The 27,205-nt window shown below is 51.6% G+C and overlaps 1 protein-coding gene across 2 annotated transcripts; it reads right to left on the reverse strand.

Annotated features, from left to right (window-relative positions):
* Positions 1-273: 273 nt before the first annotated feature.
* Positions 274-23,274, reverse strand: MOV10 (Mov10 RNA helicase). 2 transcript variants are annotated; one of them, XM_080802451.1, is made up of 21 exons: positions 23,176-23,274; positions 22,758-22,940; positions 9,882-10,085; positions 9,437-9,672; positions 8,990-9,248; positions 7,986-8,120; positions 7,156-7,324; positions 6,071-6,225; positions 5,623-5,799; positions 5,363-5,510; positions 4,782-4,940; positions 4,419-4,522; positions 4,135-4,232; positions 3,821-4,037; positions 2,935-3,052; positions 2,534-2,725; positions 2,209-2,283; positions 1,259-1,384; positions 1,090-1,178; positions 700-821; positions 274-624 (listed from the first exon to the last, which is right to left on the reverse strand). In XM_080802451.1, exons 2-21 carry the CDS (start codon positions 22,892-22,894, stop codon positions 533-535), a joined length of 3,012 nt encoding a protein of 1,003 aa, XP_080658577.1. In that variant the 5' UTR covers positions 22,895-22,940; positions 23,176-23,274; the 3' UTR covers positions 274-532. The 2 variants fall into 2 exon arrangements, with proteins under 2 accessions (XP_080658577.1, XP_080658576.1); XM_080802450.1 differs by lacking the exon at positions 23,176-23,274 and adding an exon at positions 23,077-23,108.
* Positions 23,275-27,205: the final 3,931 nt, after the last annotated feature.

Here is a 27,205-nt window from a genome sequence, read left to right on the forward strand (position 1 = left end):
GGAGTCTGGGAGCAAAGGATGAGGTCATGCCTGGCTCTGGGCCTCGGAGGCGGGTGAGGGGAGTGGTCTGGAGCAGGGGCTAAACTTAGAAGCCTGTGGGTGGCTTCCTTGCCACCTCCCACTGGGTTTCCTCCCCCCTGGACCTGGGGGCTGGGTTCCTCTCTGGCGTGGAGGGCTAAGGCCCCGGCAAGGTTTTACAGTCCCATCCTCCCCTCTGGGGTCCGCTTGGGAGCTCAGGAAGGCCACAAGGCCAGAGGAGGCCAGGCTAAGGAGACAAGGAGGCTTTTGCATATAACAAGATTTTTGTTTTCAGTTTTTCTTCCTCCCCCTTCCCCCAATTGTTAGCAGCTTGATGTGTCATTCTCCCCAGCAGGGGAGGGGGTGGAATGGCATGGGTTGTAAACTCCCTCCCCCAGCCTTCCTGTCCTGCGGAGGGGCAGCCTGGCTGGGCTCTGGTTTAGGCTGGGTTCTGGTTCAGGGTCGGGTGGGCGGTTAAGGCTTGGCTGGTGTGAGAAGGCTGTCTCCTGTGTCTTCAGAGCTCATTCCTCCACTCTGGCTCTACTTGCAGGGACAGGCCATCTTCTCCCTCCCGCTCCTGGGGGAGGCAGTTGTGACTTTGGGGCCCTAGAAAGAAAAAGAGGTGAGCCTGTCTTCCTTAGCTCCTCCTCTTGCGCTGTCCCCTACCTGGCCCCGCCGTACCTGAGGTAGAGGGCCTGAGCTTGCTCAGGCCTTGGAGCAAGTTCTGTCCCTGCTGCAGGTCCAGTTTGGCAGGGAAGGGGCACCCGGTGTACCCCCCGTTTTCTTTACAGAACTCCAGGAATCTGTGGGGTACAGGGACATTCACACACACAGAGCTGTGCAGGCCTGGCCGAGGTGCGGCTTTGGTCCTACTACACTGGCCTGTGCCTCTGGGCGAGCAGCTTATCCTCGGTGAGGCAACTTAAAGGGGGGTACTGAGGACCACCAGATGAACCCACTGAATAGACCTGAGGATTAACTGAGCCACAAAGAGGTGCTTAATACAGCTGCACCTGCCCCAGGCTGGGGGTGGTGGCTCCCGAGAGGGATTATGGGGGCGCGAATGCTCACACTTTCCAGTCAGGGTCATGGCCCAGGAGGAGCGGGTTGCCCACCACGATGAGCAAAGCCTTGGCCCGGGTCACAGCCACGTTGAACCTCTGGAAGAAGGAGTGCTAGGGTCAGAGGAGGGAAGGACCTGAAGGAAGGAATCGCTCACACCGGCCACCAGCCCTCAAACCTTGGGGTTCTTAAGGAAACCGAGGTTAAAGTCCAGATCCAGCTGCACAAAGCTCTGGCTGCTCCTCACGGTGGAGATGACGATGACGCTGCGTTCTTGGCCTTGGAACTCTTCCACGGAGCCCACCTGGAGGGTGAGAGACAGGGCCTGCAACTTGGGGCTCACAGGGGAAATCGAGGGCCACGCCCCCTCCTCGGGGAGCCTGAGCACTAAGGCGAGTGCAAAGACGTCCTGGGCATTTGTCACAGTGGAGGGACTGCGCAAGGAAGAGAGCATGAGGATTGCCCTGGAAGCTGAAACCTGAAGGGGGAGTCCAGGTAAAGGGGTGCAGGCTAGAAAGGGTTCTCAGCCAAGAAACAGAGCTGCGAGGACTTGGTAACCCAGAGCAGTGGTTTTCAAACTTCCCAAAAAACAATCACTAAGTACTTATAGACAAACTGGAGGCCTTTAAACCTTCAAGCATCGGTTTTCCACCCTGGCCACGTGCTAGATCACCTGAGGAGCCATAAAAAATGGCCATGCCCTGGCTCCGTCCCCAGAGAGCCATGCCAGCAGGCCAGGTGTGGCTCTGGCACCGGCTGCTAAAAGCTTTCCAGGTGATTCTTATCTGCAGCCAGGGGCAAGGACTGCCACCTGAAGAGTCAAGGTGCAGACTCACTCACAGGGTGGGAATGGTGAGTGAGGCACACCACCATGTGACGGGGCAGGCAGGCTGGGAGTTGGGACTTTAACCTCAGGGCAGAGGCCTCAGACAGCCTGCAGCTAAGAATCAAGAATCTGCTGGGGTACTTCTTGGTCCCAGCCCAGGAGGACAAGCCAACAAGCTGGGATCTGCAGGAGGGAGGGCCGGGGTGAGCCCCCTTGGGTCTCAGGCTGTGAGGGTGGGGCACCTGGGGAGGTCTCTGGCAGCGGAGGAAGTTCGGGGAGGGTGAAACAGTGGTAAGTGTCACCTTTAAGTCTTTGATGTCATCCAGTCCCCGAAGCTCCTTGTCAAGTCTGGTGATGCAATGACGGATTTTTTCCACCTGGAAGATGGGGACAGGTGCCTTTCTTTCATGCCATTACCCCAGTGCAAGAGGGAGCCAGGCAGGAGGCCAGGGAGCTGGGGGGCAAAGAGGGAGGGACAGCTGACCTCTGAGCTCTTCGGAGCTCAGCAGAGGCCTGAGCTCCTGGAATCTCCATCTAGTGGTCTGGCTATGGAGGAGGTACGGTCTAGTTGCGGGGGCGGGGGTTGGGGGGAGGTGTCACAGTCTCAACAGGAACTGAGGGCCTGACCTGCTTCCGATAGGGAGAGATGACGCCCACGCTTCGGGGGCTCAGGCGGGCTTTGCCCTTCTTGGAGGAGGGGGCCAGGAGCAGCTTCAGGTAGGAGGTCACTGTGGCAGCCTCTTCTGGGTTGAAGAAGGATGGACTGTTGCCCTCACGCTCGTCCTTGCCCATTACGCCGTGAAAGATGATGGGAAAGCCCTGGATAAGGGGTCAGGGGAAACCTTCAGCCAGACCACCTGTGTCCCTTTTCTCCCAGCCCCACACCCACCCAGGGAATGTGGGATACCAGGCCAAGGGGACAAAGCCTGTGACTTTTGCTCAGACCCGCCTCCTACCTTGTACCTTCGGTAGAAGGGAAGCTAGGGTACAGAGGCGGCAGCCTGAGCCCCTGCCCTGTTCAGCCTCACCTGTCGAGGCAAACCCTCCCAGCGGCAGAAGCGCTCTCGGTCCACAACGTCAGCACAGGCCTGCAGCTCTCCTTCATAATAGAGTCGGTTAGGAATGTCCAGTATGGTGGGGTGGGACCTGGGAGGCAGGAGGAGGAAGACTGATTCCATCCCACCCTTGGGGTCCCCCCACGGCATCCCCTTGCCACCCACCCTCTGTGGACGGCAGACTCATGGGAGGGACTACAGTGTGCCGCTGGACACTCGTAATTGCATGAGAGGCAGGACCCAGCAGGGGTGCTAGTCAGAGAGCATCTGGTCCATGGATTTCACGGGCCAGTCAAATTTAAAAGGAAACCACAAAAAAGGGGGAACCCATCCTCAGGTTTCCATTTTGCCAAGGAAGGACAGTACAAAAACAATTTTCATCTACTACTGCCATGATCTGATGAAATAACGTGTTAAGTCTGAAAGAAAGAATAACACAACAGCTAACGCTGGGTGAATGCTCAGTGGGACTTAGCGAGGAACTGAAAGCTCAGGAATTCATCTGAGCATTTTAGGTACATGAACTCCTCGGACTCAATCAGGTACGGCTCTTTAATCTGAGTAACGATTAGGTTTATGAAAAGCCACACTGTCCGGATTTTCCTGATTTCCCCTCAGACTTCCTCCGGGAGACCAGACAAATCCCCCAATACACAGATAAGCAAACTGCTCTAGAGTGAAGCCACTTGCAAGGTCAGAGCTGGTGAGCAGCAGTGATGGGGCTGGAACGGGGGTCACGGGATGCCCATGGCCCACCCCCAAGCTCTGAGCAGCGTGCGGGTTGGAGGGAGCCCCGGGTGGGGACTGTGCGGAGCAGGTGAAGGCACAGACTGGCAGGCGCGGTGAGGGGGCGGGGTACCTGTAGTTGCGCAGCAGCTTGGTTATGAACTGGGGGTCATAGCCACTGGAGCCCTTCTTGTACAGGGTGTTGTAGGTCAGCAGCCGCTCCAGCAGGGAGTAGCCCAGCCCATGCTTCTGGGTCAGCGGGGAGCGCAGCACAGGCCCCAGCTGCCTAGGGTCTCCTGCCAGCACCAGCTGCCCTCCCGGATTGTCTGTTTCCTTGACTTCCATCAGCCCTGAGAGGCAGGGTGCCGTGGGTTCAAAGTTAAGCAGTGGGACCGCCCCCAACCCCATGCAGCATGGTTCACACGCAGCCCACCCGGAACCCCTCACCTGCTATGGCCACCAGACTCTCGGGCTCCATGGAGTGGCCGGCCTCGTCGATGAAGATGTGTGTGAAGTGATCGATGGGAAACTGAGCTGAGACCAGCCTGGGAAGCATCAAGTCAACCAGGGGTCACATCCGGGCACCTGACCACCCAACTGAATGCCCAGCCAGGCCGGCCCCTTGCCCCACTGCCAGGCACCGTTATTCTCCAGCCCACTACCTCCTTCCTTAACACACACGAGAGACACACACACACACACACACACACACACACACACACACTTCCCACCTGCTGGCCGTGATAAGCGTGGTAATCAAGACTCGATATTCCTGTAGCTTCTTCTTGGCGGGAAACACATAATCCCCCTTCTTTGGATCCCAGTTACAGCAGGGCTGCGGGGTGCGAAGGGACGGGGAAATCAGCCAACTCTGCCTGTCCTCACCCTCATGCTGGCTCTGGGTCTCCAAGGCCATTTTCTTCACCCCCTCACTTCCCACACACGGAAACGGAAGGCCTGAGAGGGGTCCCGACCCACCTAAGCTCCCACAGCAAGTATCAGAATCCAGGTAACCTCATTTTCTGGCCTAAGCATCCACCCTGAGCCATACCTAGCACTTGCTGTCCCTCAGCCCAGCACACATCTCCAGGTACCTTGATGTCCTCAGGCACCATGCGGATGTCCCTGCTGGGGGCCAGGAGGCGGTAGATGGAGCTGGGCAGGTGGACCCGGAGTCGCTGACACAGGAGGTCAGCCCCTGAGTTGGACGGAGCGCAGGCCAGGATGTGGGCTTTGGGCAAGTGTTTCACCACCTGGGGTGGGGAGAAGCACAGTGTGGGAAGCAGCCTCTTTGGCTCCGGAGGGAGGGGTAGTGGAGGGACTTACTTGTGACTCATGCTGGCATGGGGTGGCATTTATGTCCCAGACCTGAGGGAAGCAGTGACCCAAAAGCCAAGTTCTGACCCCTTCCTCCCAACCCCCCCCCCCACAAAGTCCAAATCTGCACTTTACTGCTGGAAACCTAGTGTAGTAAATATTCGAGTGTATGATGGCCAAAAAGTGACTGGTGACTCCAAGTCATGTGGAACCCACCCTGCCCAACAATGCTCAGTGGCCACACTGAGTGTTGACGCCAGCCAGGGGGGATCTGGGTGCTGGAAGCACCCAGAATCTGAGAGTTGTTTGGTCCCTGGGGGACTTCAGTGTAGGCCCCGGGTCTCTGGTCAGGCCCCACCTGCTTGATGGCTTCCACTAGGGTGACAGTCTTGCCAGTGCCTGGAGGCCCAAAGATGATGTAGGGGGCTGGACGGGTAGTGCCCATGACAATGTACTTCATGGCCTGCAGCTGCTCAGGGTTCGACTCCAGACTGCGGTCATACAGCCTGGCAGAAGGGCCAGAAACAGGATGTCAGCTGGTGTCCCAGAGGCCTCCCCGATTCCATCCCCAGTGCCCCACACTCCAAGTGGCCCCAGAACACCCCTGCCCAGTCTCACTTGAGCTTCACATCTGAGGGCAGCAGCGGGACCCCACGGGAGGCTGTGGGAAAGAGCATGGGCCACAGCGGCCAGCGCCCCGTGAGCTCCAGGGCACGGTGCTGCACCCGCAGGGGCTGGCGGTTGAAGGTGAAGTTCACCTTGAAGGTCAGCCCATCCACAAAGCGGCTGAGGAGGCTTTGGGAAAGGAGGGGGGGAAAGAGCTCTGGTTAGGGGCCAGGACGCTCTGCATCTATCCTGATTCCATTCCCACTTTTCAAAACAGCCATATGGAACCCGCCCCCCACCCCCCAAGGAGAGGCTGCTACTGAGGTATCTCAGGGATCCCCCTGAAGAAAAGCTCTGTCCCCGGGGTCCCACTCATTTCAGGGAAAAACACAGCTGCTGCTCTGGCCTAAGAAATTATCTATAGACCCTTCTAGCACCTCAGGGGTCCCCCAATACCCACCTTGTGGAAAAGCTCAGCTTGACACGGTCCAATTCCACCTTATGGACAAACCCCTTATAGGTGACAGGGTTTTCCTGATGGGTCTCAGAAGACAGAAGTGCAAACAGGTGGTCACCCCGCAGCACTGAGGGACGGCTCTCGGTCACCCCGGGAACCTGTCGGGGGGTGGACACAGGCAAGCTTCTATCCCAGGGATGGCTACTAGAGGGCCCAACTGCCCGGCTCCCCAGACCTCCTCTGAGAGCCAAGGATCTGAGGTGGTGTTGTCCTTCTACCCCAAGACCCTTCCACCTGCCATGGCAGAAGTCTGGGGATGGGCAAGGAGACAAGTCTCCCCAAAATGCACAGAGAGACTGAGCCCAGCAGTCCTGTTACCATTTCAGGACTTGAGAGCCAGATTCCCAGCCCATCCGCTTGCCCTCTCAGCCAGCTCAGATCCTGCTCTGCCCTTAAAATCTTGCTCAAAACTCAGCTCCATGAGATGCCTGGGTGGCTCAGTGGGTTAAAGTCTCTGCCTTTGGCTGAGGTCATGATCCCGGGGTCCTGGGATTGAGCCCTGCATCGGGCTCTCTGCTCAGTGGGGAGCCTGCTTCCTCCTCTCTCTCTGCCTGCCTCTCCCCTTACTTGAGATCTCTGTCTGTCAAATAAATAAATAAAATCTAAAACAAACAAACAAAATCCACAACAACTCAGCTCCTGCAGGAATCCTTCCCTGATCATCCCAGCACCCCCTGCCTCTCTTAGCAGGTGTCCTTCTCCACACCTGTGTGCAGCACCCAATGCTCACATGTTACTCTGGGCTTATGTGTACGACACTCGACATCTGAGAGCCGGACAGGGATCTAAGAATTATCCAGCCCAGCTCTGTACTTTTTAGCTAAGGGAACTAAGGCCCAGAGAGAGCAAGAGACTTGCCCAAGGCCACACAGCCAGTGGTAGCCACGTGTGGACGAAAACCCAGTCCCACCCTCCCCACCGTCCTGCTCTAACAAGACACCATCAGGGACACAGAACAGTGCTCCCTCCTGAGCCTATGGGCTGGCTGACACAAGTCCACCCTCCCTGCACCAGCCCCGAGCCCCGACCTCCAGGGTGAGCAGCCTCGGGTTCTGGTCCGCGGGGTCCCACGTCATGGGCACCGACTCCAGGTCATAGTGCCGGATGTCATGTTCCATCTGTAGCTCCTCTAGGTGCAGCAGGAGCCGGAGCTTCACCTCATAGTTCCTCCACTGCAGGCCTGTCTCCAGCTGGGCCCTAGCAGTCCCGGGGGAGTGGAGGGGCGGCACGGAGGTGAGAACAGGACGGGTCAGGCCACCCCCATGCCCAGGAGCAGCCGCCCTCTCCCGTCCAGGGCTCTGGGGCTCTGGGGCTCTGAAAGCACCAGGAATCAGAAGACTAGAAGGGCAGAGAAGCAGCTGGAAGTTCAGAAGCCTCGGTGCACAGAGCCCTGGCTCTAATCCTTCCTTCTAACGCCCCTGCCCCCTACTTCAGACCTGCTTTGGCATCCACACCATGGATGCTATGGCCTGGAACATTCTCCCGCTAAGATGCTCCTGTGATGTACACCCTCGCCTCATTCAAATGTCGTTTTCTGCTCCAGTATCACCTTCTCAAAAGAGGCCAGCACTCACTGCCCTTCACAAGACCGCACACACCATCCCTTTATCTGAAATTGTAGCTTCACCTGCATTCTTCGGAGCACCTGGCACTACCTGAAACTGTACGATAGATGCTCATTTCCCCCCACTGCCATGGGCAAGGCCCTCATCACCTTGAACGGTGCCTGGCTCGTGCTGCGTGCTCAGTACAGAAACGAAGGAATGGAGCACAGGAGGCTGAGGACAGAGCTATGGGGCAGTGCGAAGAGACTGGAAGGCAGCACGGGGCAGGGCGGGGGCAGAAGGGTGGCTCTTACTTTATCTCAGCGATCTCCTTTGGGGCAGTGAAGATACTTGTCCCCTGAAGAAGGATTGGGAGCAGCTGCCGGAGGCGAGGGGGTGGGTAGTACGTGCCCAGCGCCATACTCAGCTCCAGGTCATAGCCCTTAGCGCTGCAAATGGGGGGAAGCAGAGTGACCAGAAGTCCGAGATCTCGCCCCTTCAGAGTGGTGGAGACAGCCCTTCCCCGGAAGATGCAAGAAAACCCTCTAGAAAACTGCTGCTGAAGGGGTCAGCAGCTTTTGCCCCAGGAGGCAGAACTTACTACCCCATGAGGCTGTGCATCCCAAGGCTGGACCATTCTTTTTTGGGAAAGAACCATACTTGGAAACATTCAAAAAACACATATGGGGTGGGGGGCGCCTAGGTGGCTCAGTGGGTTAAGCCTCTGCCTGTGGTTCAGGTCATGATCTCAGGGTGCTGGGATCGAGCCCCTCATCGGGCTCTCTGCTCAGCAGGGAGCCTGCTTCCCCGTCTCTCTGTCTGCCTCTCTGCCTACTAGTGATCTCTGTCTGTCAAATAAATAAATAAAATCTTAAAAAAATAAAAATAAAAATAAAGAAAGAGATAAAGAAAGGAAGAAAGAAAGGGCACGGGTTCCTTTGCGGGTGAAGTGTTCTAAAACGGATCATGGTGTTAGTGGCCTGTATCTGTGAATATACTGAGAACCTGAATTGTGTACCTTAAATGGGTGAATTGTACAGTATGTGAATTATCTCCACAAAGCTATAAAAGGGAGAGAGAGAGGTCTACCACTGGCTGCCTGACAATCCATCATGCGATCGAAAATGCTTAGCATTTTTTTCAGGGTCACCTGCAACTTTCTTCCCAGACAGAAAAGGTCTCTGAGGCCCGGAGGAGTTACAAACTCACTTGGGAAAGGGGCCCTGGCTTGGGCTCTGGGCTCTGGGCTCTTCCCAAGGGCCCCCACTGTCGTGCCGGGTAGCCCAGCCGAGACTGGGTTGGAGGGGAAAGGCGTTACCGATCAGGTCTCTCTCCTTCCTCTATCCGGCTGGTCACTACAGGGTTTCCAGTGATCCGGGTCCGCTTGAACGGAGTCGTAGGCTTTAACTGCGCAGCCAGGGGGCTGTGGGCAACGGCGGCCAAGAATCGAGCGATGTAGAAAGTACCAGCTCCTTCTGAACCCGGCTCCCCAGGGCCCAGCAGCTCCCAGAGCACCGTGGCCGGGAAGTAGCCCACAAAGCTGGTCTTGCAATGGACATGGAGCTCGTAGCACTCGCCTGAGGGAGGACAGCAGAGTGAGAAGAGACAGGGAAGGGACACTCCCCCAGCAGCCACAGCCCAGGGCAGGAACTATATCCCCTTCCCCTCACCCGAGGGACAGCAAGAGCGTGTTTCCCGAGGCACCAACTCTTCCCAGGGCAAGCCCCTGTCCACCAAAGGCTTTTTCCTGTGGAAACCCACTCACCAGGACCCAGCGGGCAGGGTAGCTCTTGTTCTCCATTGTAGAAGGCAAACTGGGGGGTCCGGCAGAGTGGGAAGAGGTGAGTGAGGGTGACAGGCTGAGTTCCTCCGTTCCGAAGCCTCAGGGTCAGCACCTCCTTGCGGTTCAAATCCAGGCGGATAAGGAGCTGCCCATCTCGGGCTTCATGGGGCCCCTGGACTTCCACGTCCACCCCATGTTTCCCGTGAAGATACTCAGCCCTGGGGAGAGTGGGAGTTAAGGCGGGGCTGGGACAGGAAGGGCCTAGAACAGGGGAGGCTGGCAAAGTACCAGCTGAGCTCAGGAACCCCACCACCTCTCCCCAGTGCAACTTGTTCCTTCCCCACCCTTCCTCCACTCCTTGAAGGAGGGTGCCTTCCCTCAGCCAGACAGACACCCCCCCCCCACACACACACCCATACCCACACACCTGTCATAGAAAATCTTGGCTAGCAGTGACTTGTGGTGTTTGCTGATGTCTGACCCCAGCTTCACTCTCCTCTTTTCTGGGAACCACACGTTGGCCCAGCGGTCGAGTCTGAAGAACCTGACCCGAGTCTTGGTGACGTAGGCCAGATTTGCAATCTTCATTCCATACAGCATGGAGGAGAAGCCAGGGGCAGGGGTCCCAAAGCTGCCGGAAGCAGAGGAGACTGGGAAGTGAGGGAAGGCAGGGGAGCTTGGTGGGTAGGGCAGAAGGGGACAGTGTCTGTGGGTTGCTCTATGTGGGACATACCAGCACTGCTGTGGAACAGGACAGGACCCAGGGACAGAGACTCAGGCTGGGGGGTTCATAGGAATTTTTAACGTTCTCAGGGAATTCAGTAGGCTTCCCAAGACAAAATATGATTGTTTAAAACAGCAGGTTGTAGACTATGCATTTCTGAGGAGGAAAGCCCAGTGCTGGGCTAGTGATTTGGAGGACTAAAGGAGGAGAGAGAAAGAAAGGAAGATTTTTGGGGGAGAGGGGGGAGGGGGACTATTTGGGACAGAAAAAAAGATAGCAGCGACCCAGCGGAAAGAGCTGGGGCTAAGGGGAAGCCAACTGAGTGGATTCAGAGGGGTGGACCTGGGGTCCTGCCTGACGGTGGAGGAGGGGAGGGAGGGGTCAGAGAGCACAGATGTCCAGGGTGTGTGGGCAAGGTGGCTGATCAGACAGCAGTTTCCACCCGAAGTCAAAGGGTGCAGGTGGAACCCAAGCAGGAAGGGAAAGGATCCTTCTCCAGAGATCAAAGAGCTTGGTTTTGTGCCTAGAGAAGGTGAAGACAGGGAAAACTGGTCAGAAGGACAACAACTTCAAGGTTTAGTGCCTGGAATTCAGTTTAGTCAACACTTACAGAGACCTTTATGTGCCAGACCCTGCGCTAGGCCCTGGGGGTTCAAGGAGGCGAAAGACCCAGGCCCGCCTCGAGGAGCCCAGCACAGACCGAACACATGGATTCCGCCGTGCTGCCGGGGCCGGGGGGCGCAGCCAAGGAGGGACACGGAGCCAGGCTGTCCACAAAGGCTTCCCTGGGGACAGTGGTCTGAACCGAGTCCTGAAGAACGAATGGGTGTCAACTAGGCACAAGAGCTCGGAGTGCAAAGTGTGAGCCGAGGTGGAAGGCTATGTAAGGACAGGTGCTGGGGGCCGCGGGGCGGGGTGAACCTCCCACTCGGCCCCAGGCTGGGTCACCTCAGCCTACTTCACTTCTCAGAGTCTTGCTTTCCTCCCCTGTGAAACAGGGGTAAGGCCAAGTTACCCGGCGGGGCTGCTATGAGAGACGGGCGCTGCGGTGTCCGTCTAGCTAGCGCCTGGCACATAAGGAGATCTCTGTAAGGTGTGCACCGATTAGCATTAGCATCACACACAGCCGGGGAGCACTACCGTGAGAAGGGCGGGGCGGGTGTGGTGGGAGGCAGCAGAGGTGGGCAGGACCAGGTCACATGGGTTGGCATGCCAGGCCGGGGAGCCTGAACTTGACCCTGAAGGCCCAGCAGCTCGCCCTCCTCTCCTGGCAACCAGGAGCCGGGGAGGCATCCCCACATGTGACGTGTCCAAGATCTGGACCGCTGACCACCCCACCCTCAGTGTGTTCTAGGGAACGAAAGCAAATGCTCGTTCCTAGGAACCACGGTAAGCCCTACTTAACTGGCAAGGCTAACACAGCATGGTCATCACTAGCGTGTAATGAGCTCATTCATGGTCTGGACCATTCCCTGGTGCCCCCTGCCTGTCACTCTGCCCCTCTCCCTTCTCACCCCAAGCAAATGAGAGTGATACTATTCGAGAAACTTTGAATCAGCTCTGATTTGTTTTAAAGATAGTCAATCATTTCCAAAACGTAACAGAAAATGCTCAGTAAGCGGTACCTACTATTATTAGTATTCGTATTAGTAGTAACAGTAGTACTAAGAGTAGCAGTGGTAGTAGGAGTAGTAACAACTTACTTGCAGCCCACAGCAGAGGCTACACTGTGGTTACAGAACCCCCGCGGGTGGTGGGTTTTAAGCAGGGGAGTGGCAAGGTCTTATGTGCATTTCAGATCACTCTGGCACCAGGACTGGTGGATTTGCTGGAGGATTTGCTGGAGGCAAGACTGAAGGCAGGGACACCAGTTAGAAAAAGGCCATTGCAACAGTCCAATTAAAAGATGACAAGGGCCTGCACGAGGTAGTGGTGAGGACAGAAGAGGGGCTCTGCAGATCGGATAATGTATTTAGAATGTGAAATGAGCAGAAGCTGGTGACTGACAGGAAGGGGGGGGGATGGAAGTGGGGAAAAGAGAGGCGTCCAGGACAGTACTCAAATCCATGCCTTGGTTTCCGGGAGCATTCCTGGGATAGGAGGGAAAGACAAGAGGAGGAGGAGGACACTGGAGGGCCGACCATGACCTTTGGATTTGGACATGTTCAGTTCGAGATTCCTGGGGTCCAGAGGCAGCTGGCTGCAGGAGTCGGAAACCGAGAACTCAGGCCAAAACCAAGCCTGAGTCCAGACTAACACTTAGGGAGTTCCTCGGTGGTCATTCCAACCACGGAGGTGTGTGGGATCTCCCCAGGGAGTGTGAGTCTTCTGAGAAGAGCCGAGACCAGGAGGACCCAAGGAGGAGGAGAAAACTCCCTGAGAGAGGGAGGAGAATCAGCTGGAAGTCTGCAGGCTCAAAGGCTGCCCAGAGGTCCAGTCACGAAGGGTCAGAAATCAGGAGGAGTCACTGCCATTCCCCAGGGCCCCTCGATAAGTACCCCAGATCGAGCACAGACTCAAATGCCAATGGACGCCAGCTGCATGGGCATCTTCCATACCTGACCCTCTCAGGCACCTGTACAGTCCCCTTTCTGAGCCATCAGTGGAAGAAGGACTCACATGTCCCCTAACTCCACTTGAGGAAACAACAGTGCAGGTACCTAGAGATGTAGCGGTCTCTCAACATAGTGCCAGGGAGCAAGCCGGGCTCTGAGGGGGCTGCGCAACCCTGAGAGCGCAGCCCTGTCTCAAAGTGGGGGCAGCTGCTTGCTTTCATCTTCGCACAGCTGTGGCCGGCAGGAAATGGAGGTCCAAGGCAGCCAGATCTTCTGGCACCTGGGTGGCTCAGTCGGTTGGGCATCCGACTCCCGGTTTCGGCTCCGGTTATCATCTCCTGCTCCGGAGATGGAGTCCCCCCTTGTCAGGCTGCCTGCTCAGCAGGCAGTCTGCTTCCCCTCTGTGCCCCCCCTCTCAAATAAATGAATCTTGAAAAAAGAGAGGGATGGGGCGCCTGGGTGGCTCAGTGGGTTAAAGCCTCTGCCTTCGGCTCAGGTCATGATCTCAGGGTCCTGGGATCGAGCCCCACATTGGGCTCTGCTCAGCAGGAAGCCTGCTTCCTCCTCTCTCCCTGCCTGCCTCTCTGCCTACTTGTGACCTCTGTCTGTCCAATAAATAAATAAAATCTTAAAAAAAAAAAAAAAAGGGAGGGAGAAGCCCAAATCAAAATTTAAATGTGAAGTCTCCTAGTTTTGGAAACTCCCGCATGGGCACCAGGGCCAGGAGGAACTCAACTTTACAAGTTTTGCAACTTCTGCCCTGCGTACTACCCACCATCTAAGTATTTCTCAAATTACTCCCCAGCCCTATCACCACTCCCCAAATTCCCTTATCCCTGGTCTAAGGCAACAGTCAGAACAAAAACATTTTTTTTTTCCCATCAGAAACTTAGTACGCTTGTGGGGAAGAAAGTCCCTATTCTTGTATTCTTCATCTAGTCACCCAGACTTTTAGGAAAAATGATGAACACATCCATCCAACATGACCAGATGAAAAGATGTTCCAAAGGCAGAGAAATGCAAATTACAGTCAAACCGAGACACCATTTGACTCCTGTTAGACCGACAAGTGGAAAATCATCAGAGCATGTGAAGTGGGTTCTCACATACCACTGGCAGAAAGGGGAAGTCCGACCACCTTTTGGGGAACAATCTGGCAATGTCTCTGAACATGTGAAATACAGGCCTCCTTTAACCGAGGAACCGCATTCCTGGGAAGGTACCCCATAGAAAGAAAAGTGCCTGTGTGTAAAGATCTGATTTGGGGCACCGGGGTGGCTCAGTCCTTGAGCGTCTGCCTTCGGTTCAGGTCATGATCCCAGGGTCCTGGGATCGAGTCCCGCATCAGGCCCCCTGCTCAGCGGGAAGCCTGCTTCTCCCTCTCCCACTCCCACTCCCTCTGCTTGTGTTCCCTCTCTTGGTGTGTCTCTCTGTCAAATAAATAATTTTTAAAAATCTTAAAAAAAAAAAAAAAGGATCTGATCTGACAATATTTAGAAGACGGCTGAATAAACTGCCAACGCCCACACACGGGAACCTAGGCAGCGGTGAAAAAGAATCACACCCACCCAGATGCCTAAAATCTAAAAGGCCAACAACACCAAATGTGGGTGAGGATACGGACACAGCAGCACACTCCTGCATTGTCAGCTGGAGTAGAAACTGGTGCAATCACTTTGGAAAAAGGCACCGTTTCGTGTCAAACTGAACACAGGATGCCATGTTCTTATTTTTAACAAAAAGAATATTACATGTGCAATAAAAATGCCATTAATAAAACCTAGTATAGACCTCGCACTAGTATTTATCCAGTAAGTACTTGCTGAGAGAAATGAATGCAAGTAAATTTGGACTACTTTTTTTTTGTTTGTTTTTTGAAGATTTTATTTATTTATTTGCCAGAGAGAGAGTGAGAGAGGCAACACAAGCAGGGGGAATGGGAAAGGGAGAAGCAGGCTTCCTGCTGAGCAGAGAGGCCGATGCAGGGCTCGATCCCAGGATTCTGGGATCGTGACCTGAGCTGAAGGCAGACGCTTAACCTCAGAGCCAGCCCCTTAACCTCAGAGCCAGCCCAGGTGCCCCCAGACTATGCTTTTATAGACAAAACAGATCACACTGCGAACACTCAACCATGGGCTGGCACAGAGCGCTGCTGGGCAGGAGCCTGGAGTGTTACATGTCAGGTGGGACACATGGTCCAGACTTGGACATATATATAATTAAATAATATCACATACCTTTATAAATGTGTTAAGTATATAATTTACATACTCCTTTACATATTCTGTCCAAACTTGAACACACACATAATATATAAATATATTAGGGCGCCTGGGTGGCTCAGTGGGTTAAAGCCTCTGCCTTCGGCTCAGGTCATGATCTCAGGGTCCTGGGATTGAGCCCCGCATAGGGCTCTCTGCTCGGCGGGGAGCCTGCTTCCTCCTCTCTCTCTGCCTGCCTCTCTGCCTACTTGTGATCTCTGTCAAACAAATAAATAAAATCTTAAAAAAAATACTAATAAGTTCACATATAAATAAATATAATATATATAAATGGAGGCAGGGAGTAAAAAGGAAGTGAAATAAAATGCATGAAGACCAAGCCCCAGCCACTCTACTTTTAGATGACTACGTACATTTGAAATTATTGTTATAAGCCAAAAGAGTAAATTATGTCTGACTTAAGTGATAAGACCTATTTATCAGTAACTTGCAGGAAGTTGAGAAATGGGCTCAGGAAACTGGCAGGAAGTAGGGAAGGCTGAGCAGCCCGACCCTAGACAAGGTCACAACGGAGGATGAGTCTGGGAAACTTTGCTGCCAACCACCAAAAAAGAGATCAAGCAGCTTGCCTAAGATTTAAAAACAACAATAATAAACACATATCTACCCTGTGATCCAGCAAGTCTCCCAGGTATATCCCCAAGTGAAATGTACAACAATGTTCACAGCAATTTTATTCAACATGGCCCCAAACCCAAAGCAGGGTTCACGAACAGAACAGAGGAACAAACTGTGATTTGTATTCAGATGCAGTATAGTACTCAGGGATAAAAAGAAGCTGGCGATGAACACAGCACGGATGAATCTCAAAAACATGGCACCGAGGGGAGCCAGGCTTGCTCAACTGATAGACTCTTTAGCTTGAGGTCATGAGTTCGCACCCCATGGATTGGGTAGAGTTTACTTAAATCAAACAAAACATTATGCTGAGTGAAAGGTGGCTTTCACAGGTGTGCATACCTGGGGTGCCTCTTGGTTTCTGCTCAGGTCAGGATCTCAGGGTTCTGAGATGGGGGCGTGCTCAGCGGGAAGTCTGCTGGAGATTCTCTCTCTCCCTCTGCCCCCCTTCTCAGATAAATAAATCTTTAAAAAAAAAAAACAACAACCCCCCCCAAAAGTGTATATCTCTTGATTCCATTAAATGAAGTTTCAGACAAGCACAACCTCAAAAAAAAAAAAAAAATCAAGAGTAGTTTCCTCTGGGTGGGTAAGGGTGAGGACCCACCACGAAAGATGGGGGAACCTTTGGGGGTGATGTCATATTCTATGTCCTGACAGGGACCACACATGATGTATGGATTTGTTAAAACTCATAGAACGGTGCAATTAAAATGCGTCCACTTCACAGTGTGTAAGTTTCACTTAAATTTTGAACTCTTACAGTTAATAATCATCATGCTGAAGTCTTTGGGGTGAGGGGCACTGAAGTCTGTAACTTACGTAGAAATGCACTGAAAACACTAAGATGGACTGATGGGCAAGTGTACAAAATACTAATTAAGAAATCTGGATGAGGGTATCTCTGTGTTCGTTGTACAATCATTTCAACTTTTCTTTATGTTTGAAGTTTGTCATTAATAAAATGTTGGGGAGGGGCGCCTGGGTGGCTCAGTTGTTAAGCACCTGCCTTTGGCTCAAGTCATGATCCCAGGGTCCTGGGATTGGGTCCCACATCAGGCTCCCTGCTTATTTTTTAAAAATAAAATAAAATAAAAATTAAATTAAATTAAATGTTGGGGAAAAAATTCCAATGATGTATTAGAGGTCTACACTAGATGATCAGGAAGGGTATCTGTGATGTATTGTTGAGTAAGAAAAGAATATGGAAAATGCATACACCATGATCCTTTTTATTTGTCTGTTTACTTTTTGAAGATTTTATTTACTTGACAGAGACAGATGCAATGAGAGGTACAACACAAGAGAGAATGTTAGAGCAGAGGGGAGAGGGAGAAGCAGGCTCCCTGCTGAGGAGGGAGCCAGATGCAGGGCTTGATCCCAGGACGCTGGGATCATGACCTGAGCGGAAGGTAGCCGCTTAATGACGGAGCCTCCCAGGTGCCCCAGCATCACCCTTTTTAAATAAAATAACCCAAAGAACACCCTGGTTGATAACATGAGTTTTCCGAGCATGGGACAGAAAGTGGAAATGGAGGTGGGATGCTGATGTGGGGCAGGACCCACAATAAACAAGGACATATTATAATGATCCTGGGGTGGCGGGGGTGCAAACCGACAGAGGTGTGATGTAAGTATGGGTTCATAAGAGATAAATGATGGGGTGGACACCCAAAGGATCAAAAAACTTCTGAACAACACAAACATGTAACACAGAGCATTAAGGGCCCTCTCTCCCAAATACCAATTAAACCATTTGATGTAATTTTTCTATATGTACTTTATATATAGACTTAAAAAAAAAAAGATTTTATTTATTTATTTGACAGAGAGAGCTCGTGCACAAGCACTGAGAGCAGCAGACACAGGGAGAGGCAGGCTCCCCGCTGAGCAGGGAGTCTGATGTGGGACCAGGAACCCCAGTAGGCTCCACACCCAATGCCGGGTTTGAACTCACCACCCTCAGATCAACATCTGAGGTCAGGGGCTCCTGGATGGCCCACCGCGGTAAGCATCTGCCTTCGACTCAGGTTATGATCCCAGGCCCTGGAATGGAGCCCCCAAATCAGGCTCCCTGCTCAGTGGAGAGCCTGCTTCTCCCTCTATACCTCCATCTGCTAATGCTCTCTGGCCTTCTCTCTCAAGTAAGCAAAATCTTTCAAAAAAAAAAAAAGACCTGAGATCAAGATTTGGACACTCCACCGACGGAGCCACTCAGGTATCCCAAAGACTTTTAAGCACACAAGTATTTCCTGTGTGCTGCACACATTCTCCTATAACAGACTTCTTTCACCACCATGGACGGACATCCTTCTCGGACATTCTACCAAGCTGCCTCGCTCATTCGGATGGCTGCAAAGGACAGCACGGTATGAATGTGGGTGGTGTGTTTCACTATGTGTCCAGTGACAGACAGCTAGGCACCTACAATTCCTGGCTATTTCAAATGTTTTAACAACCATCCACGCACAAAAACTCTTTTTAGGAAGTTTATGGGACAAATGCCTTCGAAATAGATCTTCTGGGTCAAACAGAATGACTCTTCACACCTTCAGAAAGTTCTGTCACATTGTTGTATAAACTCAGTATTATCAATGACAAGTATTTGAGAATACCCTTTTCCCAGGCCCTAACATCAGAAATCTTCAATCTTCTCAACTTTTGACAATCTGATAAACAAACAAACAAACAAAAAGTATCTTGCTTAAATCTGCATTTCCTCGGATCACTGACAGTCGACGACCTTTCCGTCCGTTGGTTCGTCATTTGTGTTTCTTCCCCTAAACCAACAGGAGTTACCACGAAACACAAATCGGATCATGCCCCTCCCCCATGACACCGCCATCTACAAGATGGCGTCAAACCTTTTAAGGCAGCATACTTGGATCCTCTTTGGAACAAGGACACTGCACAAACAACATCACATCAACAACAGGGAACATTTACTGAACACTCCTTTTTGCCGTCTGAAGTCCCTGCATGCATTATCTCATTTAATCCTCACAACTAAGTACCGACTATTATCACCCCATTTTCGAGAAGACAATACTGAGGCACAGGTCCTCCTGTCAACCCTCCTCCACCGTACCTCGGCCATTCCCAACTATTTGTATCATTCTCCAGACTTCCCTGTCCCCATGGGCATCCTCAGTCTGTAATGCCCTGCCCTTGACCCCTGTCATTTGTTTGGTGAACAATAACAAATCTTTTTAGATGCGGTGCAGGAAAAAGTAGCTAGAGGAATGGCATTTCAGAACAGAATATCAAAACTGGCAGCAATCTTAAAGGGACATCTAGTTCTGTGTTTTTACCAACTGTGAGTTGCAACTCTCATTAGTTTAAGACCAGGATTTTTATAAAAACTGAAGTAGAAAAGGACAAAAAAATAAAAATTAGAGGGCACAGGGAGTGAGGCTCTTTACTGTTTCAAGGACACACATTGTCCTGTGAAAGCGGAGTACCCCAGGCTCCGAAGTAAAATGTATTCTTTCCTGCCGATACAGGTCTAACTATCCAGTTATTCTCTACGCAGGAAGCTAGAGGGATCTTTCTAAAACCGTGAATCCGTCAACTCCTACTTTGAAACCTTCTGTGCTTTCCTATTTCTGTTAGGATTAAAAGTAAGCAAACAAACAAGGCCTCTCTGGCAGCTGGCAAAGTCCTGCCCCATGGAGCCCCTGCCTCCCTCTGGCCTCCGGTCACGGTCACTGAGTTCACTCTAAGGTCGTGAGGGTGCTACTCCCTCGGGGTCTGGAATGCTGTCCCCTTCCCCCTTGGCGTCCATGAACTCCCGTTTATCTTCCAAGATTAGGTTCCAACATCACTTTCTCCCAGAAACCTCTCATTCCTAGACCAGATCAGGTCTCCGAGTTCCACACTCCCATCGCGTCCTGGACCTTTTGTTCCAAACACTTATCATGACCGTAATTAAACAAGGACGTTTCACAGCCGCCGCCTTCCTTAGGTTCCTTCTGTGCATCTACAGCCACTCGAACAGTTTTGCTTTGCTCACAGGAGGTGTCCAGCCAAGATTTGTTGGAAAAAAAAAAGATAAGTCTTCTGCCCAAGGCGAGAGCACTCTTCTCTGAAAACTTCTCGTGACACCCCCTCATTCCTCATTCCAGCCATCACCGGAGTAATGACAGCTACCACTTCCAGAGCCCACGTAACAGGCTATGCAAGGTAAAGGCTTTACCTAGGACAGCTCATTCTGGCCTCGCCCAAGCCCGAGAGAAGGACATTCTTTTATGCACGTTCACAGGAAAATTTAAATAGTTGTTCAAAATCCAGTGCAAAAGTGGCCCAGGCAAGATTTGAACTCCAGCTATCCATCTCAACTATCCCAGCCCCTGCAGTATTCTATGACGTTTGTCTCCACATCTGCCACAGCCCCCCGCCCACCATACTAGGATCAGAGGCAGGAACCAAGGCAGAGTCTCATTAAACCTATCTGCTAAATAATGAACGATGGGAAAAAGCAGAAAGTTGGCCACAGAGCATCACAACATCCTGAAATAACCCAGCTGGATGGGATGCACCCCTCCCAGCACAGGAAATCTCCCCTAGACCTCCTGATAGGGGGTGACTGGCTATGGTTCTCCGGCAGCCCACCCTCTCGAAAATCAACTCTAGATCCACTCAACTTGACCAGCTCCAACACAACACAAGGGAGTGTACCGGGCTATATAACCTGGCTGTGAAGAATGAGCTCAGAGAGCAGCAGTGAATTCCCACTGGGAGGAAGAGGGCTGATGTCACAGCATTCCAGCCTGGGTTTAAAGGATGCGCTAATAAAGATCTCTCTAATCGTAACAAATCTCCAGCCACCGGGCGTGGGGAGGTAGGGAGGCATGTTGAATGAACCTAGTTCTGCCTTCTGGAGGGGCAGGGAGGTATAATCCTCTCCACCAAGACTGTCTTCAAAATTCAAGGATTACTACCTTGTTCTCTCCACTGTCTCTTTTCAGGGCACATATTTCTCCAGTTTTTAAGTATCTTTACACCCAACAGGAAGCTTGAACTCATGACCCTGAAATCTAGAGTGCCACGCTCTACCAATTTGCTAGCCAGGTGCCCCTCTTCCTTTTTTTTTTTTGTTTTTTTTTTAACTAGGTCTCATGACAGAATATGAATAAACACAGAATCTTTCTCTCCTCCCCCTCAGAGAACTAAGACTACCCCTGGCCTTCAAATCCAAGGCCAAAGCCAAGGTCAATGTCACCTTCCCCAGCAAATTCCCTAAGTACAGAGGAGTAGAACCTATTTGCATAAGAAAACACAAAATTCCCTAATAATGACAGGGGAGTGGTACCTTATTGACAAACAAAACAAATACATATAGTAAAATTATTTCTGAAACCTCTCATATTCACCCACAGTGTGCATTACTTTTGGTTTTCAATATATGCCGTCAGACAGAGCCTGTGTTTCCCCAGGACTGGAACACACTACCTAGCTTTGGTTTAGAGCTGATAAAAGACTCTCTCCTTGACCCAACTTCAGTCAGGTTCCTCTGAACCCCTTCTCCATTAGGCCTCACAACCTTGTCCCCGACCCCTTAACGTGTCCTCTTAGTAATCTCCCATCCACTGACCCCCCTCTCTGCTGCTGGCTATCAATTCCCAGCTGTCTTTGCTGGGTTGGGAGTAGAGCTCGCTCTCCCATACAATAACCCTACCGCAATAGTGTTAAAGCCTTCTCCACTGGTCTACCAAGCATCCAAAATAATACATTAACAAAGCCAGAAGAAATAACTGACTTGTGTTCAGAGCCACACAGTACTTGTATTTCACGAACACAGGTGAATTCAGAGATGTTAATTAAGTGATGTCTCGATAGTCACTGCTCTTTCCTTCCTTCTCTTCAGCAGGTTTCTTTTCTCTATTATATTTCTCTCCTTATTTGACCATTTATGATGGTATACGGTATATGGTATAATCCATGCCTATTACAGCCTCGTGCATTATTCCTCTCTCTGTCCCCCACAGTGCCCAGCACAGGCTGAGGGCATAAACAGGTCATAATCGCTGCCCCTTCCTCAGATGTTGCTCGAGCCTGTTAATGTCCCTTTTAAAATGTGACACCCATTACTAAAAACAAACCAAACCCAGATATGATCTGGTCAATATGGAGAGTCACTACGTCCTCCCCCAACCCCAAACCACACTTCTATTAACAAAGTCTAACACTTCTTTGACTCTTTCAGCAGCCACACCGACCTTCTGGTCTGTTAAAACCGAGAGCCTTTTTCAGGAAGTCGGTTATGAAGCCGACATCCCCGCCGCCCTGTAGTTATTTGTGTAAGTCTTCACATTTATCCCTGTTAAATCGTGTCGTGGTTTTTCGGCCCAAGGCTGCAGCCTGTTGATAGAGGTGTTTGGGAAGCACAATTCGGTGGTTTGCCAGAGAGAAGTGTCTGATTTTCACTTAGATGCTAACAGGAAAAGGGGACCAAACAGCCTGCAGCCACAGGGTGAGAAGGGCCTCCAGGAGGCTGGCCCTGGGTCTCCATGGAGAAGCCACAGGTGCTAATGGAGATTTGGTACGCACGTAGTTTGCGCCCTTTTCTTCTTTGCCGAGCTGCCCAAGATTCTCCCTCCGAACCCGGGTCTCCTCCGCTCCCCGGGATAGGGGATCCCCTCCGCAGCAGCCCCTCGGCAGCGGGGCGGGGGTCCCCGCAGAGCCCGCGCCAGGGCCGGCCGCCAGCGGCAGGCAGCTCTCTCCCGCGGTCCCGCGATGCCTGGGTCCCCCACTCCCCGCCGAGCTCCCCTCCCCCCACGCCGAGCGCCCCCCCCCCACCCCCGCTAGCGGCGCGTAAGCAAGGGACCCCGCTCCCCGCCCGGGGCCCGGGGCCCGGGCCGCCGGGGGGCGCGGGCTGCGCGGGAGGCTCTGCGCGGGGACCGGGTGCAGGGGCCCGGCCGGGCAGAGCGGGCGGGCTTCGGGCGGCGCTGGCGGGGCGTGGGCACGGCGCGGGAGGGGAGGTCTGCGCCGCCCCGGGACCGGCTTGCGCCACTGAGGGAGCTGCGTCCCTTCGCGCCCCGGGGCGGGAAGGGTGGCCCCGCGGCGGGGGTCGTGGCGGCGAGCTGGGCCCGCGAATCTGCGCCGGGGAGTGGGCCGGCCCGTACCTGATCTTGAAATCCCAGTTATAAACGGTCCGCAGCCGCTCGCGATCTGTCTCCATGTCCAGTCCCCGATCGACCAGGAAACTCTCGAAGCACTGGCCCGTCTCCCGGAGCTGCCGGCAGCTGAACTTACTGGGCATCGCGGCGGCGGCTGCGGCCCAGGCAGGAGGGTCCGTGGAAATGAAACTGAAAGTCGCCGCCGCGGATGTAAGTTGGCGGCCCTGGGATGCGGGTGCAGCAGGGGGAAGCCCCCTAACTCTGACCCCGGGTCCTGCAAGCTCCCTTCGCCCCACCAGGCTTCCCTCCTCTGTTCTATTCCTACCTGAGCCTTCCCTTCGGTCTCTCCGTCCTATCCCCTCCCCCTCCTCCCATTAACTCTTTCCTAAGGAGTCTGACCCCTCCCTCAGGGCCCTCCCCTTACCCCAAGCTCCCTCCCCTGGCTTCTGGCCAGAATCCGAACGTGGCTACCGCCTGGGGCCCCCTGAACCGCCCTTGAGGACTTCCCGAGCCTCAGCTAGGGCTACTCCCACGCCCACCCCCCAGGGCCTCGGACTTATTGAAAAGCAGGAGAGCAAAGGGCAGGGACTGGGACCTGGGTTGGCTGCGACTGGACTGGGGCAGCTCATCCAGCACCTCCCCCAGACTGCTAGGGACAGAAACCAGCACGGAAGCGAGCGGCACGCCCCCCTCCCCCATTCTCCCTTCTCGGGCTTTTCAGACGCAGGGAGGAAGGCATAAGAGCCAGAGAAGTTCGAGGGAAAGAACCAAGTGTCTCTGAGATAAAGGTGTACGTGTGGGAGGGAGGGACGTGTGTTCGTGCTCCGCCGGCACGAACAGTCATTACTTTTCTCAGCCACACAGGTTTCGTTTTAGTGTAAAGGCTGGTGATCCCTGCCCTTGAGCTACGTGTTTGGGCACTTAATTGCATTCCAGTCTGTATTGCTCTTTAATTGTTACGAGTATATAAGCAAGTGTTGCCCCAGCCAGTCATCAAAATCTCAGCCTGAGAGCGAGAGGCTCTTCTGCTAGGCAGTAACTGGTTAATTGTTACAGCATCAGTACCAGGAAGAGAAGTAAAAGAGCAGCGCTCTTCAGAAGACAAGACTATTAAGACAAACTAAGGGGGGTGGGGCTCCCACAATAAACATAAAATGAACCTCTGCATCTATTTATGCTCCCTAATAACACACACACACACACACACAGAATGGGGCAAAGATAATAAAAGTTATTTAAAAATTTTCTTTAAGCAAATATACCAGAGTTCCAAATATATCAAAGGTAGTGTTGTTCTCGGAGTAATTGCCCGTAGGAGGCCACACGTTCAGTCTAACCTAATGCGAGGATCGTCCAGAACCCAGGTCACGCTCCAGCTGGGCATCTCTTGTGCCTTCTCCCAGGCCAACAACCAACTAAAGCCAGGAATAACAGATTTTAGCAACAGGAAATGCAAAGTCAGTGTGAACCAAAGCTAATGGGAAGGGGAAAACAGGGCAGGGGAAGTTCTGTATTAGAATTTATGTCTTAGAAGTTGATTATGCGAAGTAGAGGAAAACACCAGGAAAAGAGCCAATTTTACCCCTTTTTCTCCACAGTTACCTGGGAGGTGTGAGAGTAGGAAACAGAGGAACCCCTTAAAATCGCCTTGTTTCTTACCATTTCAAAAAGGTACCGTCCACCACACCCACACTGAATGGCTTCATTCTGATAAGCAGATCTAAGTCCTGATTACTTTTGGATACCTAATGCGCACTTCCTCCCTGGTTAGGCCTATCTCCTAGATGTTGTCAAAACATGCGAACAGCTATAAGACAGTACCAACTTGATTAAATGTGATGTGATGTGGCTGTGGTTACAATAAAACCTCTCTAAACCAGTTTTATTTAGAAAAGTACACTTCACGTGTTTTAACGATTTTCACACCTGGCTGTCTAGAGGTCTAGAATGGTCTTCCTTCCCACCTTTCACATCCAGCTTAGGCCTCACTTCTCGAAACCTTCCCCAAATCCATCTGCACTTGTAAGAGTCAAAAGTGGTTGATTTTTGTATGGGTCCAAATAACATTGAAGGGAATCTGAAAGTTAACCATGGCCGGCGACACTCCTAGAATAAACCCATAATAGCCTCCCAAGAGAGCTACTTTGGAGACTATTAAAAGCTCTGTATTTTCATTACTTTTCATTACTTCATAGTTACTTGGGTTCTAAGATTCAGCATTTCAGTGTCCTCTCAGTTCAGGTATTCCAACTAGACTGTAGTCCTTAAGGCAACTATAAGTCACCCTTCAACTGAATGCTAACATTGGTGAGGCTGTGGCAGGTACAGCTGATCTTTTTTGATAGCTGATCCTATTTGCAGATTGTGTCTTTTCCAAGTTCACCACTCCCTTAAGTTTATTCGAAACCACCAAACTGGTACTTGTGGTACCCTTGTAGTCATTTGTGGACATATGCAGAGTGGCAAAACAAATTCGAGTTGCCCAGTGTAGGTGGTCCTAGCTGAAATGGAACAAGGTAATGTTCTGCCTTCTTGTTTCAGCTCCTTTTATAAACAAATATCCTTTTCATGGTCTATTTTGTGGTGTCATTTCTTGCCTTTGTATTTGTTCTTTTCGTTGATTTCCCTGCTTAAAATAGTCCCCACGCCTGTGTAGTGGGGCAGTGCTGTCTCATGTTCCTGAAGCACAATGCTGCAATAGGTCTTACACAGAGAATTCCCTTTAGGTAAGCTTTGTCAGGCACGAGGTATAGTGCTGCTGACTGGGAGTTCAATGTTAATGAATAAACAATGTATATTAAATAAGATGATTTAAATAAAAACACATATAAAACAAGACAATGTATTGATCTGTTGACCAAAATGTTGTGGCCAGAAGTTCCCAGTAACTTCACCCTGCATTCCCCTAGTAGCAGTTAAGTATTTGCAAACTCAGTGTTTTCGAACAACCTTAAACTTACTGTGAATAAGGAGGATCAACAGTACGTTCTAATGTGTAATAGTGCTCTTTGATACATTGGATTTGAAGAGGTGAGATTAGTTTCTACCCTCAGCTAAGATCTACTGTCTTTTTATACATACTCTGTGCAAGGGAGAATTTTAGCTAGCTCAATTTATTTTATGGGACCATCCAGTTTTGTTCTGTATTTACCAATCCTCCTTTTTCTTTGCTCTTCCAAGCAGTAGGCAGCTTTGCAGTTCTGTATAAAATCATAAAATTATAAATTGACATTCAGATATGTATCAATCTTTTGTGAGTTTGGAGAAAAACATGCCAAGGTTTGCCAAGCATGTCGTGAACCCAGATGAGTCCAGCATCAAAGTTCCAGATTATCAAAGAGAACAGGCCCTGGAACTAGGCAACTAACAGCAGCACAACCACCCAGGCTCAAATGAAACAAATAGTTTTCAGCAGTGTAATTTCAAATCCAAATAGAGGAGTGAAGCCTCACAGAAAACTGCTTTCCATCTGGCTGAGAAACCTTTGCCCTAGGATCCCACAGGCTGATTGCAGCAGTGCACGATAAAATGGATACAATTCAAGCAAATATTCTGCTGGAGGAGGTTAAAGAAGTCAGGTCTCTGCAGGATTTGGCAAGAAGGGCTGACTTCCTCCCAATTATACAAGTAACCAAGGGCTTCAGATGGCCAAGAGATTAAGAGTTTTTATAAAAGTCTGTATGGGCTAGGGAAATGGATGGGATGGGCTGGGGACAGGCTGATGGGAGTTAGTAAGTTAAAGGCAAGAACATTTGAGTTTGCTTGCACTACAAGTACAGAATGTTGTACAACAAATGTTCCCCCAAAAGGTGGGAATTTTGAACTGGCCTTAGATGGAATGTGAATCACTGAAACTCCTCTGGTTCTCTCTTAGGAACCAGGATAAAAGCCTTTTTCTCATGTCTGTAGCTAAGTCAGATTTGCATGGAAGGAAAGCTGCATTTAGAGTTAAGCCAAAGTGAAATATCACCCAAGCTCAAGGTACAGGGATTCTTTCATTTCTGCTTCCTGCCTAGTGACTACAACCATACTTGGGCCTTGCTTTCTCAATGACAGAGAAGATAACTAGAAATGGAAAACAAAACAAAAACTTTGGGGCGCCTGGCTGGCTCAGTCAGTAGAGCATGCAACTCTTAATCTCAGGGTTGTGAGTTTGAGCCCATGTTGGGAGTAGAGATTACTCTTAAAAAACAAGCAAACAAACAAAAAACAAGAAACGCCCCAAGAAACCAAACCTGGAACGATCCGTAGCCTCTGGGCAAAGAGATCAGTATTATCCAAAGAGACAATTTCCTTCCAGCTCAGACTGGAAGGAAAAAAAAAAGCTGTTCTTTCCAAGTCTTTGGATATCACTGACTATGTAATAGGAACCAATTTCAGAACCCTGAACATTCTCATCAAATAACACCAAACACAGTTCTACCTTAACAAAAACTGAAGAGATGGATTGCAAA

This window comes from Martes martes (assembly GCF_963455335.1).
Source record: "Martes martes genome assembly, chromosome: 4".
In the NCBI taxonomy this organism is placed as follows: domain Eukaryota; kingdom Metazoa; phylum Chordata; class Mammalia; order Carnivora; family Mustelidae; genus Martes; species Martes martes.